General features: G+C 38.4%; 1 protein-coding gene across 1 annotated transcript; it reads right to left on the reverse strand.

The window, feature by feature from the left end:
* Positions 1-5286: 5286 nt before the first annotated feature.
* LOC581729 (transcription factor Sox-10) lies at positions 5287-12444 on the reverse strand. The gene is given in 3 exon segments (XM_781716.5): positions 5287-8829; positions 11599-11845; positions 11848-12444. Coding segments are annotated over 3 exon segments (1488 nt in total). The 5' UTR covers positions 12005-12444; the 3' UTR covers positions 5287-7745.
* Positions 12445-14895: the final 2451 nt, after the last annotated feature.

The raw sequence follows: 14895 nt of genomic DNA on the forward strand, positions 1-14895 counted from the left end.
TAAAGGCACACTGCCATACTTGTAGCTACTTGCTCCCTCTATATAGAAAACTTCCCAAATTGGTGCCTGTTGGTCCCCCATGATCCTCTTTTTCTTATGTTAAATGAGAGCTGAGTTAATGAGATAGCCACCTGTCACAGTGACCTCGATAGCTCGCTGTGTGGTCTAATCCCTTCTAGCTGCAGTAGTAACGCCTACCTATAAGATATGACACCTTAATCCATACCCTTTGTAAGAGCATTAATCTAATGTTGAAAATGATTATTGAATTAAATTAATGTATACAATTGAATTTGTATTAACTTTTATATTTATAAAAGTCACTAATATATCATACAGTTGGAGCAGTTGACTTCATCAAAGTTTGTAATTATTAACATGACAGAGTATTGTACCATTGATTAAATCAAAAAAGAAAAGTTAGTGATGTATACTGGGGGAATAACTGTGCCTCTTCACTTCTGTGAATCTGCCAGTGGTGTTTGTACAATCAGCTTTTGAGTTCTCACCTTCCTAGATCTAATGGGATTTTTGTTTTGTTTTTAACAACAAACATCAAGGGAAAACAAACATATCAAGGTCATAGATGCAGTTCTGGTGTAAGACTATTAAGAACATCACTAAATTGGCCTCCTCTTTAACCTCTCTTCTCAGGTGTTTAGAGGCCCATCTCCCTTAGATACCAAACAACCTTTTCACCTCATCTTTTGGTTGCCAAGGTACACACAATTTTTCTCTACCTCTCTCCTTACTCATCCTCTAATGTCATCGTGGTTACATAGCCTGCATATCCAGACTTAAAAGTTCATTTTAAGAGTTTTGAAAATTAACTTGGATTTTATATCTATATTAAAAAAATCACTATGGTGCTGTTCGAAAGTGCATCTCTGCAGTGCATACCCAAATAGTTGTAAAAGGCTAGGGGGAGGGGGATTAGGGGATATTATAATGTAAAGTGCAGAATTAAATTTGCATACTAGATGATTCTTCCCTTTGAAGTAATTGATTATATCATGCTGGTTCTGTACCGAAGAAATAGAAACATGTACATTATCTATTCATACAGGGGGGGGGGGGGGGGGCTGATCATTTTCCCTCTGCTAAAAAGATAGCTATGCTGTCCAGTGTAAACAACCACCGGGTGGGAATGCTTAGAAATATATGGATATAGATGGTATTGGTAGATGGAAGGGTACTTCTTTTTTACTGGTATCTTTTTTGTATGAACATGAAATGAATATTGAAATAAAGATAGGTAGAAAATAGAAACATATTTGTTTAGAGCCAGAAGGGCATTAAAGGTAAAGACCAGTATTGGAAACGCCCCAATTTCAAAAAATGAAATGGAAGCTCTCATTACCAATCATGTGAAAGAATTTGTTTTGACTAATACATGATGATAAAAAAATTGCGGGGAAACTGCCTACTAATTCCTATATTTGGTAAATTTGTTTCTCTCATGGTCTGTGAGAGATATAGGGTAGTCCCATATACATCTTTCTGTGTATAGTGCTTGTAACTTTACGAAGAATGGGCCAAGTTTCTTATCATTTTGATGATTCCAGAACCTTGCAGATGCTAGATGCTAGATTATCAACCTTTTCTGATCGATTCCACAACGTTTCTTTCACAATGCAATCGCATGACCATAACTGGTCTTTACCTTTAACTATGTATAACATAATATGAATCAATGCCCTTCTGGCTCCAAACAGATGATTTACAGAATTATATACCCCAAAAAAGGTTCTGGTATCCAAAGACTAGGCCACACTTGAACCTGTAATCAGAAGGAGATAAAGTGACAACGTTTGATGAGAACCGCTAACACCATGGTAACAGGAAGAGGGATTGAGCCAGGGCAGCCAGAGCCCAATAGACCTGGTGTGAATTTCTGCAAAGCACTGGTGTGGTAGAAATGTCAAAATACAGTTTCCTTCATGTTGATCAATAGATTTTACTTTATGACAACTCTTTAACTCTGGCAGTTCAACATAAATAGTAATCTAAAGATCTTTAAAGCGTTCTATCATTTTATCTTCCTATTGAGCTCATAACGGGAGAGCATAGCCTACATAAATGTCGCATTTGACATGTATTAATCATTAATCAATTAACATGACAAATTCAAGTATCAAACGAGCAACTCACAGGATAAATTGATATAAATGCTTCTCAAGTCATTGCATTGGTTGAAATGTAATTGTATTTCAATGAATTTATTATGGTATACAGGCAGAGAAAACAAGGGTAAGCTATAGCATAGAATTATGCACATTTGTGGTTTGATAAATACCTTATACATGTAAGAAAAACAGTGATGAAAATAGCCTTATAAATGTCCATGATGAAAATAAAACATTATTTTGAATAAAGCTTCATGGCTAACATTTTCAGGTTAAATTTAGGGTGATCAAAGGGTCATTGGTAAATACTAGTCAAATATTTAATTTGAATCTGACATTTCTGGTATATCTCAAAGCAATTCAGATGGTTCTTTAATGAAATGATGTTCCACTTACACAGGTGATTAAAGAAAATGAATTATTGAAAAAATATGTTTTTTGACCCCCATGACCGTTTACAACACTGTGGTTTGCGTTAAATGACAGGCAGTGAGGAATAACAATTGTTCTTTAAAAGATAAAATAGACCTCTTCAAGTTTTGAAGAAAAAGGGTGTGTTTCCAATCTGTGTTGCACATCAAAAAGAACAACTTTCTCACCATAAAGTCGGTTGGTAAACTTGTGAACTGTTTGAGAAATCAGTGCGTGATGGAGGTTGGGATGTCAGGAAGCCTTCAAACGCTGAAATCATTTGTGACAGAATCAATATTAACGTTACACTACACAGCTACCAATACCCTGGGACCACACCTCACTCCCCCACCAATTACAGTGTCTATCGGAGTCCAGGTGTTCCCCATAATTACTGGGCCAAGGGAGATCCTTGCCCCGGTGGAGCCAGGGGTGGGGCTGACCCCCTTCCCCTTCCCTATCTCATCTCGATGTTCTTGGATAAACTGCTATGCTTTTATAACTATTTTTGGGGTCTTTAGAGTTTAGAGTTTAAAGGTATTACAAAGTTTTGGTATGGGGTCATGAATTTAGTTCAAATTAACATATTGGAAGCATATGCGTTCCTACAATATTTATTGATCGTTGTCCCGATTGAAATCGAGTCTAAAGTTATGAAATTATAAATAATAAACTCTTTATGTTGTATAGCTCCCTCTGAAGGTCATGATATCAATTTAGCTATGAAACAATGTTTCTTGACTAAAATCGACCGATTAGCTTTTCCTGTTTGAAAATTATATATCACAACTACATATTCTGAGATTTTCATGGTCGCAGCTACCATTGTACGGCCGTAGGCGCTATTTGAAATTTATAAAAATTTACCGGGAGCACCGGTAAATTTTTATATTCAATTTTTCTCGAAAACAGAAGTGTTTTAGGGGTTAATTTTTTTAGTTCTTATAGTACATCCACAGGGGCATCCAAATATATCAAAATTGTAAAGATTCACTATCCACCCAATTTTCCAAATTTCCCAAAACTTTGTATTACCTTTAAACAAAATATTTAGGCCTACTCAGTGGTTGACCCTCAATTCATTTGAACTTGTTGCATGTTTTTTTTACAAAACAAAAAACAAAACAGGCTCCTTTGGAGATACACGCTTGCTTGGCCATGAGACGCGTCAAAACTGAGGCATTTACATTTCCGGCTATTGAGGGGGCACCAGTGTCAAGCCGGATTGGGGAGGGGGAGGGAGGGGAGGAGACTGGTAGATACTTTTGCTAGTTAAAAGAAATGCGGATGAACAAGGCCAAGCATTAGGGAGGATGTGGGGTGGGGGCTGGGCAAACATTTTCTTATTAATTTCATCTCCCCCCCCCCCCCCACTCTCTTTCTTCCCTCTCTCTCTACCTCATTTTCCCTTTTCCCCTTCAAATTGGCATAGGAGAGAGGGAGCTTGGACATGCCCCCCCCCCCTGCAACTTATATGCCCTGACGTTATGTTCTTTATTGAGCTACCCTGCCACAGTGTATCCAAAAGTTCTTGTTTTGACAACAAAATGAAAATAGTAATATCCATCTCAAGCTGTCATCATTCCTTCATCCCTTTGAAGTTAATTGAAACAAGGTTTAATGAATCAAGATAAGCTTTCTAAATGAAAGAAACCAAACAATTATTATTTTATTTATAGTTTATACATTGATCATTGTCCGTCTACTTTCCGTGTATTTCTGTCTTTCTTTCATGTTCATCCATCATGCTCTAAAACCTAATCTACCTCTCTCCCTCACCCGTACCCCAACCCCATACCCAGCTTGACCCCCTTTCTCTGTAGTAGCATCTTGCTCCCTCCTGATATTGCCCGGAGGCAATTTGTTCATATTTTGTGTTCCAGCAAATTTAGGTGAGCTTCAGTTACAGCAATTTGAAATTATGTATTGACAGTCTAAATTTCAGGCATGTGATTACAAACACGCCCTCTCTCTCTCTCTCTCTCTCTTTCTCTCTACCATAATCTTTCTCTTTACCAGAACCAGAGGAGAAAGTAGTTCACTGAAGTTCAACCAAAACTCCAAGAATGATCAGGTTTCATTGTTGTGGTTCTCATTCTTATTTTGTTCCCAAATGTGAGAGTGATTTTTATACTTATACATTACTTGCATGTGTAATCATGGTAATTATTTAGTGTCCTCCAATATTGAAAAGCATGCCAGACACACTTTAATTAGCATTCATGTCCAAGCAAGCAATGATTTATATTTATAAAAAAATTGCTTTTGATGATTAACTTCCTCTGTTCACATTGATGTATATTTCATATGTATTGTAATTTGTAGGTTTATTTGTGTTTTCTTTTTGTTTTGTTTAATATGTAATTGTTTAGTATTGTATTTTTTTTTCTTATAGTGCTTAGGTAAGCGCTTTATAAACACTGTTTTTATTATCATTATTGTTATTATCACTTCAAATTTTCATCTCATCATCCTCCTTTCCATGACAACATACGATCTGCCTTTTATTCTCTCTCTCTCCATTTCTCTTTCTTCCCTCCCCCTCTATCTCTCACTCATTCTTTTTCTATCCACAAATTCTCCCCCCCCCCCCCCTCTCTTTCCTTCTCCTCTCTCCATCTGTCTCTCCATGTACATACCCATGATCACCTCTCGATCAATTGCACTCTTTTGCTTTTTTTTTCATGTTCGATTTCCCCCTTTCAATTTCTTTCTCTTATACATTAAAAATGACATTCTTGCAAACAAATTTCAGCTTTTCAATATTTTATTTTCAAAGGTACAAAACAGCAACAAATACTCCAGCATAATACATCTGTACATAAAACTTACATGACAACTATCTTTTCCAAAAGATTGTAAGAGTTTGGTAAAATTCTGCAGAGTGTAAATCAAGCTTTAGAGAGATTGTCATTTTGTTTGCACTCCAGTTTTAACCATTAAACTTCAGGAAACATGTGATTTCTGAAATCTTATTATGAATACATTGAATGGGTTATGTGAATAAGTTTACCCCACTCATTTCATTACTGTGAAATGTGAATACATGACGAGGTGTTTTTTGTTCAACCATCTTTCATATAGCTTAAATCATCAAAACATTACATGGTAGTACTTTTTATTTACAAGTGAAGACATAATAAAAAGGCACTTAAATATTTCTATAAAATAAACCAGCTTTATCATATGTACAGTACATCATCTATTCAAATGAACTATAAAACATGTTATTAAATTACTATAAAAAGGCAATAAGCAATTTAAAATCTCCCCTCCTATCCATAACTAGACCTGTATATGTAATATCAAACTGTAAATTGATACAGAAAGACAAATATATTTAACTTATTTACTTACGAGTGACTATATGGTAGTACAGTTCTACTTAAAGAGAGAGATTACACTTAAATACTCAAGGCACAAATTTAATTAAGTACTAATTTGATGATAGAAATCGGACATTACATGATCTAACCAAGGCATTATGTGATGACGAAGAATTGGAATGGCACCAGGAATGTTATTTTCAAATGTTAATACAATAAATAACAAACTACAAAATTCATACCAGCTGTACAAAAAAACAACTTTTTGTTACTCTATGAAAATCACTATAAATATCTTATGTATTTACATACAATCATAAGTTTGCCGGAAGTAATTAATGAGTAATGTGAAGAATTTTGTAAACTTTTCAGCATAATACTTCAGAGAGACACTAAAGTCTCAAAGTTCTATTAAGCAATTAGTTCTGGAGGCAGATTTGGATTCATAACTGTAATCAGCTAACCTAGGTGACTTATATGACTAGGTGAAATATATAATGATAAATTTTAGTTTTCTTTATTAAAAAAAAGGGCAAGAGGGGACAAAACAAATAGCCAACCAATACATTTTATTATCATTTTGACAACTGGATAGTCCTTGATTTTAACAATATTTAGGGTGAACTAATCATTCAATTGGAGGTTGAGGAAATATTGCTGTGTGGTCTCCACTAGACAAATTACAGGAAAGGAAAAACTAAACTAAACCTGGCGAACTTTGACCTCCAATAAGGTTAATGTATCCCAGCTGCCTTCAAAGGAGATACATCCTCTAGCCTTCAACAAATGCTTTATTTATTTACTTTATGGGTGATCTTTCTTCTTATTTTTTGCATTTTAATATTTAAATAAGGGACATCCATATTTTTATTCAGTTTCTTTGAAGTAGATGATAAAGGAGCCTAGTTTAAAAGATGGAGGAATTTGACTTTAAAATTGTTGATTCTTTAATAGGAAAAAAGAGGAGTTTCCTTTGAAAATAATACTAATATCTCTGAAATTTCTGTTGTTTTGTTTCATTAGAATTTATTTAAAAAAACTTAATATTTCCTTTTATTTCATTGTTGGTTCAGGCGTATACTGTGACAAAAGTGAAAGTCATCCGTTCTTTGGTGCATAATGCATATATATATTTATCAAGGCACAACGTGAAGAAATACTCCATGCAGAAATACTAAAACATATTAAAGAAAACTTTGGTCATAAAGATTTAATTGGTTTTACAAATTTGGTCCATTTGACATTTCAGAGGGGAAGACACGCAACTATATCTTTACATATAGACGTGTACAGACATGGAATGATTGATAGAAAAGCTTTTAAATATAATGAAAACTACTTGAAATCTAAATGTTGTTATGGCAAAGAATAACACTTTATGTAATTTTGAACTGTATATCCACTTTTAAATGTGTGGTCTCTGGTGGATAATCTCCGCTAAACACATAAAAAATGAAATATTGGGAGAGGACAACGTCTTTATACAAATTGCAAATGCAATAGAGAGTAGAGAAGATTGGAGCAGACAAGCCATTTGCATGAGTGGCTGATGAACTGTCTGTTTACACGTTAAAACACAAATTGATACTGGGGTGATTTGTGGGGTTTTAATGGGTTTGCCTCCGAAAGTTTCCAGTCATTGGAAATGTCAATCTCAAAACGACTGTTGGTCTTTCGAAAGTCACTTCCTCACTGACAAGTAGGTCATCAACCCTTCCTGGGCTAAAACACTAGAGATAAATCACACATATCACTTAAAATTGAGCTCTGTAAACACGGTATGTTTGTTCAGTACTCTTCAAACAAAATGGGGGTTTAGAATCAGAGATGCGGTTGTACTTTTCAGTGTTTGTGCTTACTATCCACAGAGTTTTAAGTTTGTTCAAGATCTGACTGTACCTGCGAAGGAGTCCCACGGTCTGGACTCTGGAAGCATGGTTGCGGGCTCGGTGAGGTCTACGTAAGCTGGTGATCGCTGGGGGGAGGTGTGAGGGAATTGGTAGGCAGGGGGCATACTTTGGACTGGCGTAGCCCCTGCATTGGCATTGTAGAAGTCCATTTGTGCTTGTTGCCGAGGGGAGTGTTGCTGTGCAGGGTATTCGCATTGGGATGCCTGTCGGAAGTCGTAGGGTTGCTGCTGCTGTTGTTGTTCCTGGGCTTGTTGCATGGCAGCAAAGTGGAAAGCTTGCATCTGATGAAGGTGCTGGGAGGAGGGGTATTGAGGAGGAGGTGACATCATGTCATGCTCCATCTTAGAGTTCACATTGTCCAAGACTGTGGTTTGTAGGGGGCTGGTGTTGCCTCCATTTGGGTGTGGTCTCCCCATCCATTGCCTCCCAGTGCTGCTTTGGGTGTTGACATTGCTCATGGGGTAGGTACTGTGGGTTGTGAAGGGGGGCATGGCACACGACTGTCTCACCATCCCCTGCTGGCCTGGCATGGGTTGAGATGAAGTCACACTAGCTATGGTCTGCACGATGTACTGGTCCAGCTCCTCCGATGAAAACTCCTCCATGCCCATGATGTCGCCACCAAAGTCACGGACATCGACACCAGCAAAGTCAACCGGCATCTCTGTCTTGACTTTCAAGGAGTACTTCTGGCGTTTGTTGGGGCGTGTGCATTCCAGGTCATTCTTGGGTGTGGTCGGTGGTGTAGGGGGTCCCTGTCCCCCTGCTCCTCCCATCATCATCCCCAGCTTCTCGGTCCTCTCCTTCAGGTTGGCTTCAGTGATCTCTTCCCCGACCATAGCGCTGAGAAGAGCCTTGGTGGAGACGTGGTTGGAGGAGTCTGGAGAGGGAACCAGGCTGGGGCGGTTGCCGGTAAGGCAAGGCTTCTTGGGGTTGTTGTCATTCTTGTTGCGACGCCTTGGTTGATACTTGTAGTCAGGGTAATCTTTCTTGTGTTGTTGACGAAGACGCTCTGCCTCCTCAATGAATGGCTGCTTCTCCTTATCTGACAACAATCTGTGGAAATAGAATTAAAAAAAAGAAATAGCTGTTAGACCCTACATGCTTTTAAGGAAAACTTTTAGTGAAAACAAAAACTAAACATAATTCATAATTACAGAAAAAAATAACAGCATTATCCACTTATGGCTTTCCTTAGCAAATGGAACATGAACAGATATTAGATAATCATTCACAGAGTCAAAGTACTTCATATTATTAATAACGTGTGGAATAAAGAGGCATACACTAATAAGCAACTCTTCCGTTAAAAAAAAAAAAATTGGTTAAAAAAAAAATTGGTTCAAAAGATTCTGTTTTTAAATAGTTAAGGAGGGCGTCCCATTTTGGGTTTCACTGCCCTAAATGGGCTATAATTTCATCTCCAATGATATTGACGATTTGGAGAATGCTTTGAATGTAAAGCTTTTACATCATCAGTGTGTGGATGTTTTGAATTCGGCGAGGATAAGTGTTAATGGATTATGCTCTTCTTTGAAAATTTGAGATCTAAAAAGGAGACAATAAAGGGGCAGAGTTGGTAGTAGAGAGTAAAGAAGTGCCCACGCAAGGATGCGAACAAAATCATAACACCGCCGAGAGCAAATAGAATAAAGAATGAAAAGACTTCTGAAACTTTTGTTACCAGCTTATCTGTTCTAATGGAGGCAGGGGCGGCAGGTTAGAAGTCGCGAAGGTTGAGTTTTATTGTATCAACCTCGATTGATGGGGCAGGGAAACAATGCAAGACAATCGACATAGCACAATAGGGATTATACGGCTTTTGAACCTTTATAACTGTAAACCGTTGCCAATTCACAGAACTATAGACTGAGTTTGCCCTCTTGTAACCCTTTCACATTTTCAAGATCGTATATTGTTTGTTCTCCACGTTTTCATGGTTTGCTAAGATTTTTATTGTAAAAAGTGTTTGACAGAGCATGTGCACAACTGCACATTACGAATAAATGGTTGGCAATTAGAACTCATGCGTCAAATTTAACATTAACTGAAACATCTATGAGAGGAAGGGGTATTTTTGTTAGGAAAAATATAGGCCCTACTACAAATAGAGCTTGTACCCCCCCCCCCCATCACTTTAATTTATTCATAGATTTTATGCCGCATGCACATATGATAGCTACCACCATCTAACCGCAGGTCCCAACCATACCCATGTTCAGTGGGGAGCTGGGAAATCCATATCGGTTTTTCCTTTCTTATAACTTTCACTTTTTGCCACAAATATGGGGAAATAATTTCCCGAAATTCCGCAGGTCATTGGGGTCTCTGATTCACTCATCGGAATCTCCCTGTGGACCAGAGCAGCTAGGTCCATTAGGATTTAATTCAAAATGCAGTGTGAAAATGCAGCGTGAAAATGCCAACTACATTTCATGGTTTGTACAATTATTCAATACCCCTCTCTCTCTCTCTCTCCTAAGTCTCAACTACAGTGTAACATTTGCATTTTGCAGGTCTACAATAAATTTACTCAAACATATAAGCTTTCGCATGCCGCATATTACTAATATTACCCCGTGACTTGAGTGTAAGAATTGATGTCGAGTGGTGCTAAAAGTAAAATGTTCAGAAGATTGCAGAATTATAGCTTTGATATCAATGTGACAAAAAATGTTCAATATTATCAATGTACGAGCAATTGGTAATAATTCATGGGATTTGTCTCCTTTCGTGTACACACTGCACAATCTTGTCTTGCTAAAGATAAGCTAATGATCATGATGATAAACCACACCATTTCAAACCCACGTTTTTAGGCTACATTTCAATATTCCACAGGAAGTGAGTGGGTACCCCTTCCCTCTAAAAAAAAGACAAGACAAGAAATTCCAAAAGAGGAGGAGAGTGTGGCGTTCGACCCCTGCAATAGTCATCCACGCGTATACACCTACGCATTTTTTGTGGTAATTTTATGTTTCTAATACAGTTTTAATGAGTCATACTGTGCAGCCACGATTAATTTTCAGAAAAAACTGCACGCGTTTCTTTTTAATGGCATATTTTGTGATATACTGGCTGATTACTCACTGGTTCTTCTCGTGTATTTTCATAGCCAGTTGACCCCACAAACAAATTCTTGCCGTCACTTTGGTTTAATAAGCCTTTCGCAATATCAATAGAAATGGAATGACATAGTTTTCTCCACACATAAGCATGATAAGTAAACTCCGAGTCCAACTTGAAATTCTCTTGACCTACATACATAAATGAACTCTCACAGCAGAGGGCATTATTTCGTTCCAATATAGTTTCAAAATCTCTTTCGTTTTTAGACAAGGGCAGCCTGTATGAGTGTACGTATGTAGGACCAATATTGGAAAGGCACTCATATCGAATGCATGCGCTATGCTAGATTCATTATCCCTCAAAATATTCTAATATTGCATTAACAGGATAGAGGGTTTAACCTTACAGCATGTTACAACATTAATGTGGCCGTGATGATCATGGTGATGATCGGCGGCTATGTGCAACCACAACTTCAACTCAACGGTATCACTGTCGATCATTCATCCATCCATATCCACACTCCCTCTTTCTATACAAATCCTAGTCCTAACTCATCGCACATTCGAATATATACACGACATATTACATACTTTGATATTGTACGAATTTCTTTAAAAAACAGTGTTACAAAACAACGTACTTCTTGTATGAGTAAATACTATAGCCAAATGTAAAATGTGGTGTCAAGCACATGCAATGCTAGCATAAGAGTTGAGACAGATAAAGTGTAAACAATAGTCAATGTGATCTCACCTCCATAGTTTTCCCAGGGTCTTGCTCAGTTCCGCGTTGTGGAGCTGTGGATACTGGTTTCCAAGCTTCTTCCTGGCAGCCTGAGCCCACACCATGAAAGCATTCATGGGTCTCTTGATGTGAGGTTTTCTCTTCCCGTTCGGTCCCGTCCTCGATGGGATAGCGACCACGGACCAGTCGTATCCATTCAGCACTCTCGACACCGCATCCCTGATCGACGGCGAGAACTGTGCCGCTGTCCCCTCGGGCCGACGACGAGGGATGATGGGTCGACACGACTGGAAAGGATGGCGAGGTCCTCGCGGGAGCATTCGCTGGAAGCATCGTCCGAGTCACTGCCTGGTGTTCTTGGGCTACTCCCTTCTGATAGAGAGTGATGAAGCTCTAAACTCTCAGGGCTACTCATGTTGTTGAGAATCTGTTATAATGTACGATAAAATACTTTCAAGAACGAAATCTGAATGTAGAATTCAGAGACAGTTTGCGAAAGCGCAATTCAGAAACAGTCCACCAGCAAGCAGTATGGATGCGAATATCAACAGTCGGTTGTTATCTATTTTGCAGCAAGTAAGTAACAAGCGTTGGCGTTGAAGCAAAATATCAATCCAGGACAAGATGTGTACGTGCGTGGGACGCAAGAGGTAAACTCAGAAATGAACACTTGAAGAAAGTGCGCCTAACTTTATTTCGATAATCTACTCCTGACCAGTTACTTCATCCGAATCCCCTTTATTTGACTCTTGAGCCGTCTGACTTTTTTGTTATCCGGTCCCTCTTGATGGCTGGGGTAAAGTCACGTCAAGAGAGGAGAGAGCTGGAGGGTGTTTATTGACACAATTAGGAAAATGAAGAAAGCTGGAGGAGTAGACTGCGTGCCCACCTCCATGTCTCACCGCTCCTCACCGTACATCAATCACTCCCATGCACCAATGCCCATTGGCCAGTCGCGGTGCATTATTCATGAGCAACCTAGCAGACCGTGTCGATTGGTCGAGAGGAGGAGCGAAATTATTCATGAGTGTGGAACCGTGGTCGTTGATTGGTGGGCGTGGACGATGATCTCATCGATTAGTCACGCCTCGTTGTGAATGGGTGAGCTGCGGATTGGAGGAAGGTTTGTTTCACCTTGGTGAGTTCAACTCACGCACAGGTCATTAGAGGGGCAGTAATTGACTATCAGATTACCGTGAATCAGAGCGGACCCCTGATATTCCTAACTTCACTGTGCACAGTGTATCGGCAAAACTTGTAGTAGCCAATATCCATGATCCGAAATAAAAGAACTATCATGGTTCTCCTTCTATTTCTCTCTCCCTCCCCCTTTTTCCTCCTCATCATACTCCCGCCTTTACTATCATTAACATTTCCCCTTTCCTTTTTATCATTTCACCCATCTCTCTCTAAATCGACAGCAACTACTAGATATTTAGATATTTTTGCTATGTATCAACAATCAGAACATGTAGTAGCCAATATCCATGATCCGAAAAAAAGTGAAATATATTATGGCCGTAATTGATTATTTCTATCATGCGGTAAGGGTCCATGGTTCTCCTTCTCTCCCCCCCCCCCTTTTTTTTTCCCTCCTCATCATACTCGTTAATTTCATGATTTCCCCTTTCCTTTTCACCCATCTACTACCAGATCTACAGCAATTACTAGATATCTAGTTCTCGGGGATAAAGGAGATACACTTCGCGCCAGAAGTGGTGACCCGGGTAGGGATTTATGGACGGGAATTTATAAAAGTTGAAACATTTACACTCGTCGTGTAGCTCCAACTGAGGTGGTGTTTGAAAATAAAATGGTATTGTAGACAGTTCAAATTATGTGTTGCAGACATGTGCAGTTGACCGCAGCAGTACCAAGCTCGTCCATGACTGCGTTATGCCATGCGCCGAGCCCACCTGCATCGATGGAGGCTTCATCACGCTATGTTCATGTTAAAGACACGCCGCCATCTTTATCATGTTCCTAGAGAAGAATAACAATTTAAGCACTTCGTATCTCATTATCAACATAACTGGTGATAACTTCCATAATTCCAGAGTTAGAGCGAGAGAGACAGACAGAGAGAGAGAGGGTGAAGGGGGTGGTCTGGTGGTATCCTATCACCCATTACTGTCATGTACTTTTGTCGTGTAAACTTCTGTGTCAATAGATTAATTTTACGGTGGCGTCACCTACAAAATAATTTTGTCTTTAGTACTAAGCAAACTTTGCTTCGAAATGCCGTTTTTTGTGTGATATAAATCCGTCAAATTCTTTGCTTATAAAAAGTACATTTACACGAGTGCAAGTGGATAGTTTTATAGCCAGATATGCAAACTACAAGTGAGTTTTCCATTGGCTTTGTACTTGCCATTTAGGACAATACAAAAGCAAAACCGATCAAAATATTATTGACAGCTATTACAAGATACAAGATATTTCATTTGGTCTTTGCAAACATGATTGTTACATAGAAATTTGGTTTCCACTGGCGTTACAATAGTTTTGTTGAATTGAGGAAGGAGGATGGGGAGTAGAATCCCATCAAAGCTGACTCAAACTTTAAAGATGCCCACCTTTCACAAACTGTGGCTACCTTTAAACCCAATCCGATATCAAGGCACGGTAAACGAGTTGATTTATTAGACTCTGAGGAGTGAGATCCTTCGAAAAAGATTGTTGGTAAACTGCAGCGGTGTTCATTCAATTTTTCATTCATTCTTCATCATGGGTGTTCTGAGTGACGGAAAATTCCAGTATATGTCATATTTTTTTCAAACTGATAACAAGTTTATCGCCTTTAATTTTAAAAAGTTTTAAATCTACGCTCATCAGAGTACTAGGATGTTGCAATTTATACTACCTATTTGAGATGTCCAAATTGTATAGTACCTCTGACCGTGGCCTGTACCGTTCTGCATGTACAACATGCTTTTCTTGTTTGTCGGGGGGGGGGGGGCAATTCGTATTTTTGTGTATCTTTGAATACAACTACAGTCCCTAAAAAGGGGTCTAAGGGTCATCTATTTCTAATTAGATCGAATATTTGAAGAGTGACATTTTTTTTTCATTTACATTTTACATCGCTTCTTTTCTTCTACACGGAGTGAATATATGCAAGGTAGCTCAAAAATGTTCACGCACCTTAAAGGTAAAGACCAGTATTGGAAATGCCCCAATTTCAAAAAATGAAATGGAAGCTCTCATTACCAATCATGTTAAAGAATATGTTTTGACTAATACATGATGATAAAAATTTGCCGGGAAACCGCCTACTAATTCATATATTTGGTAAATTTGTTTCTC

This window comes from Strongylocentrotus purpuratus, unplaced genomic scaffold (assembly GCF_000002235.5).
Source record: "Strongylocentrotus purpuratus isolate Spur 01 unplaced genomic scaffold, Spur_5.0 spur5_scaffold_14, whole genome shotgun sequence".
NCBI classification, from domain to species: Eukaryota; Metazoa; Echinodermata; class Echinoidea; order Camarodonta; family Strongylocentrotidae; genus Strongylocentrotus; species Strongylocentrotus purpuratus.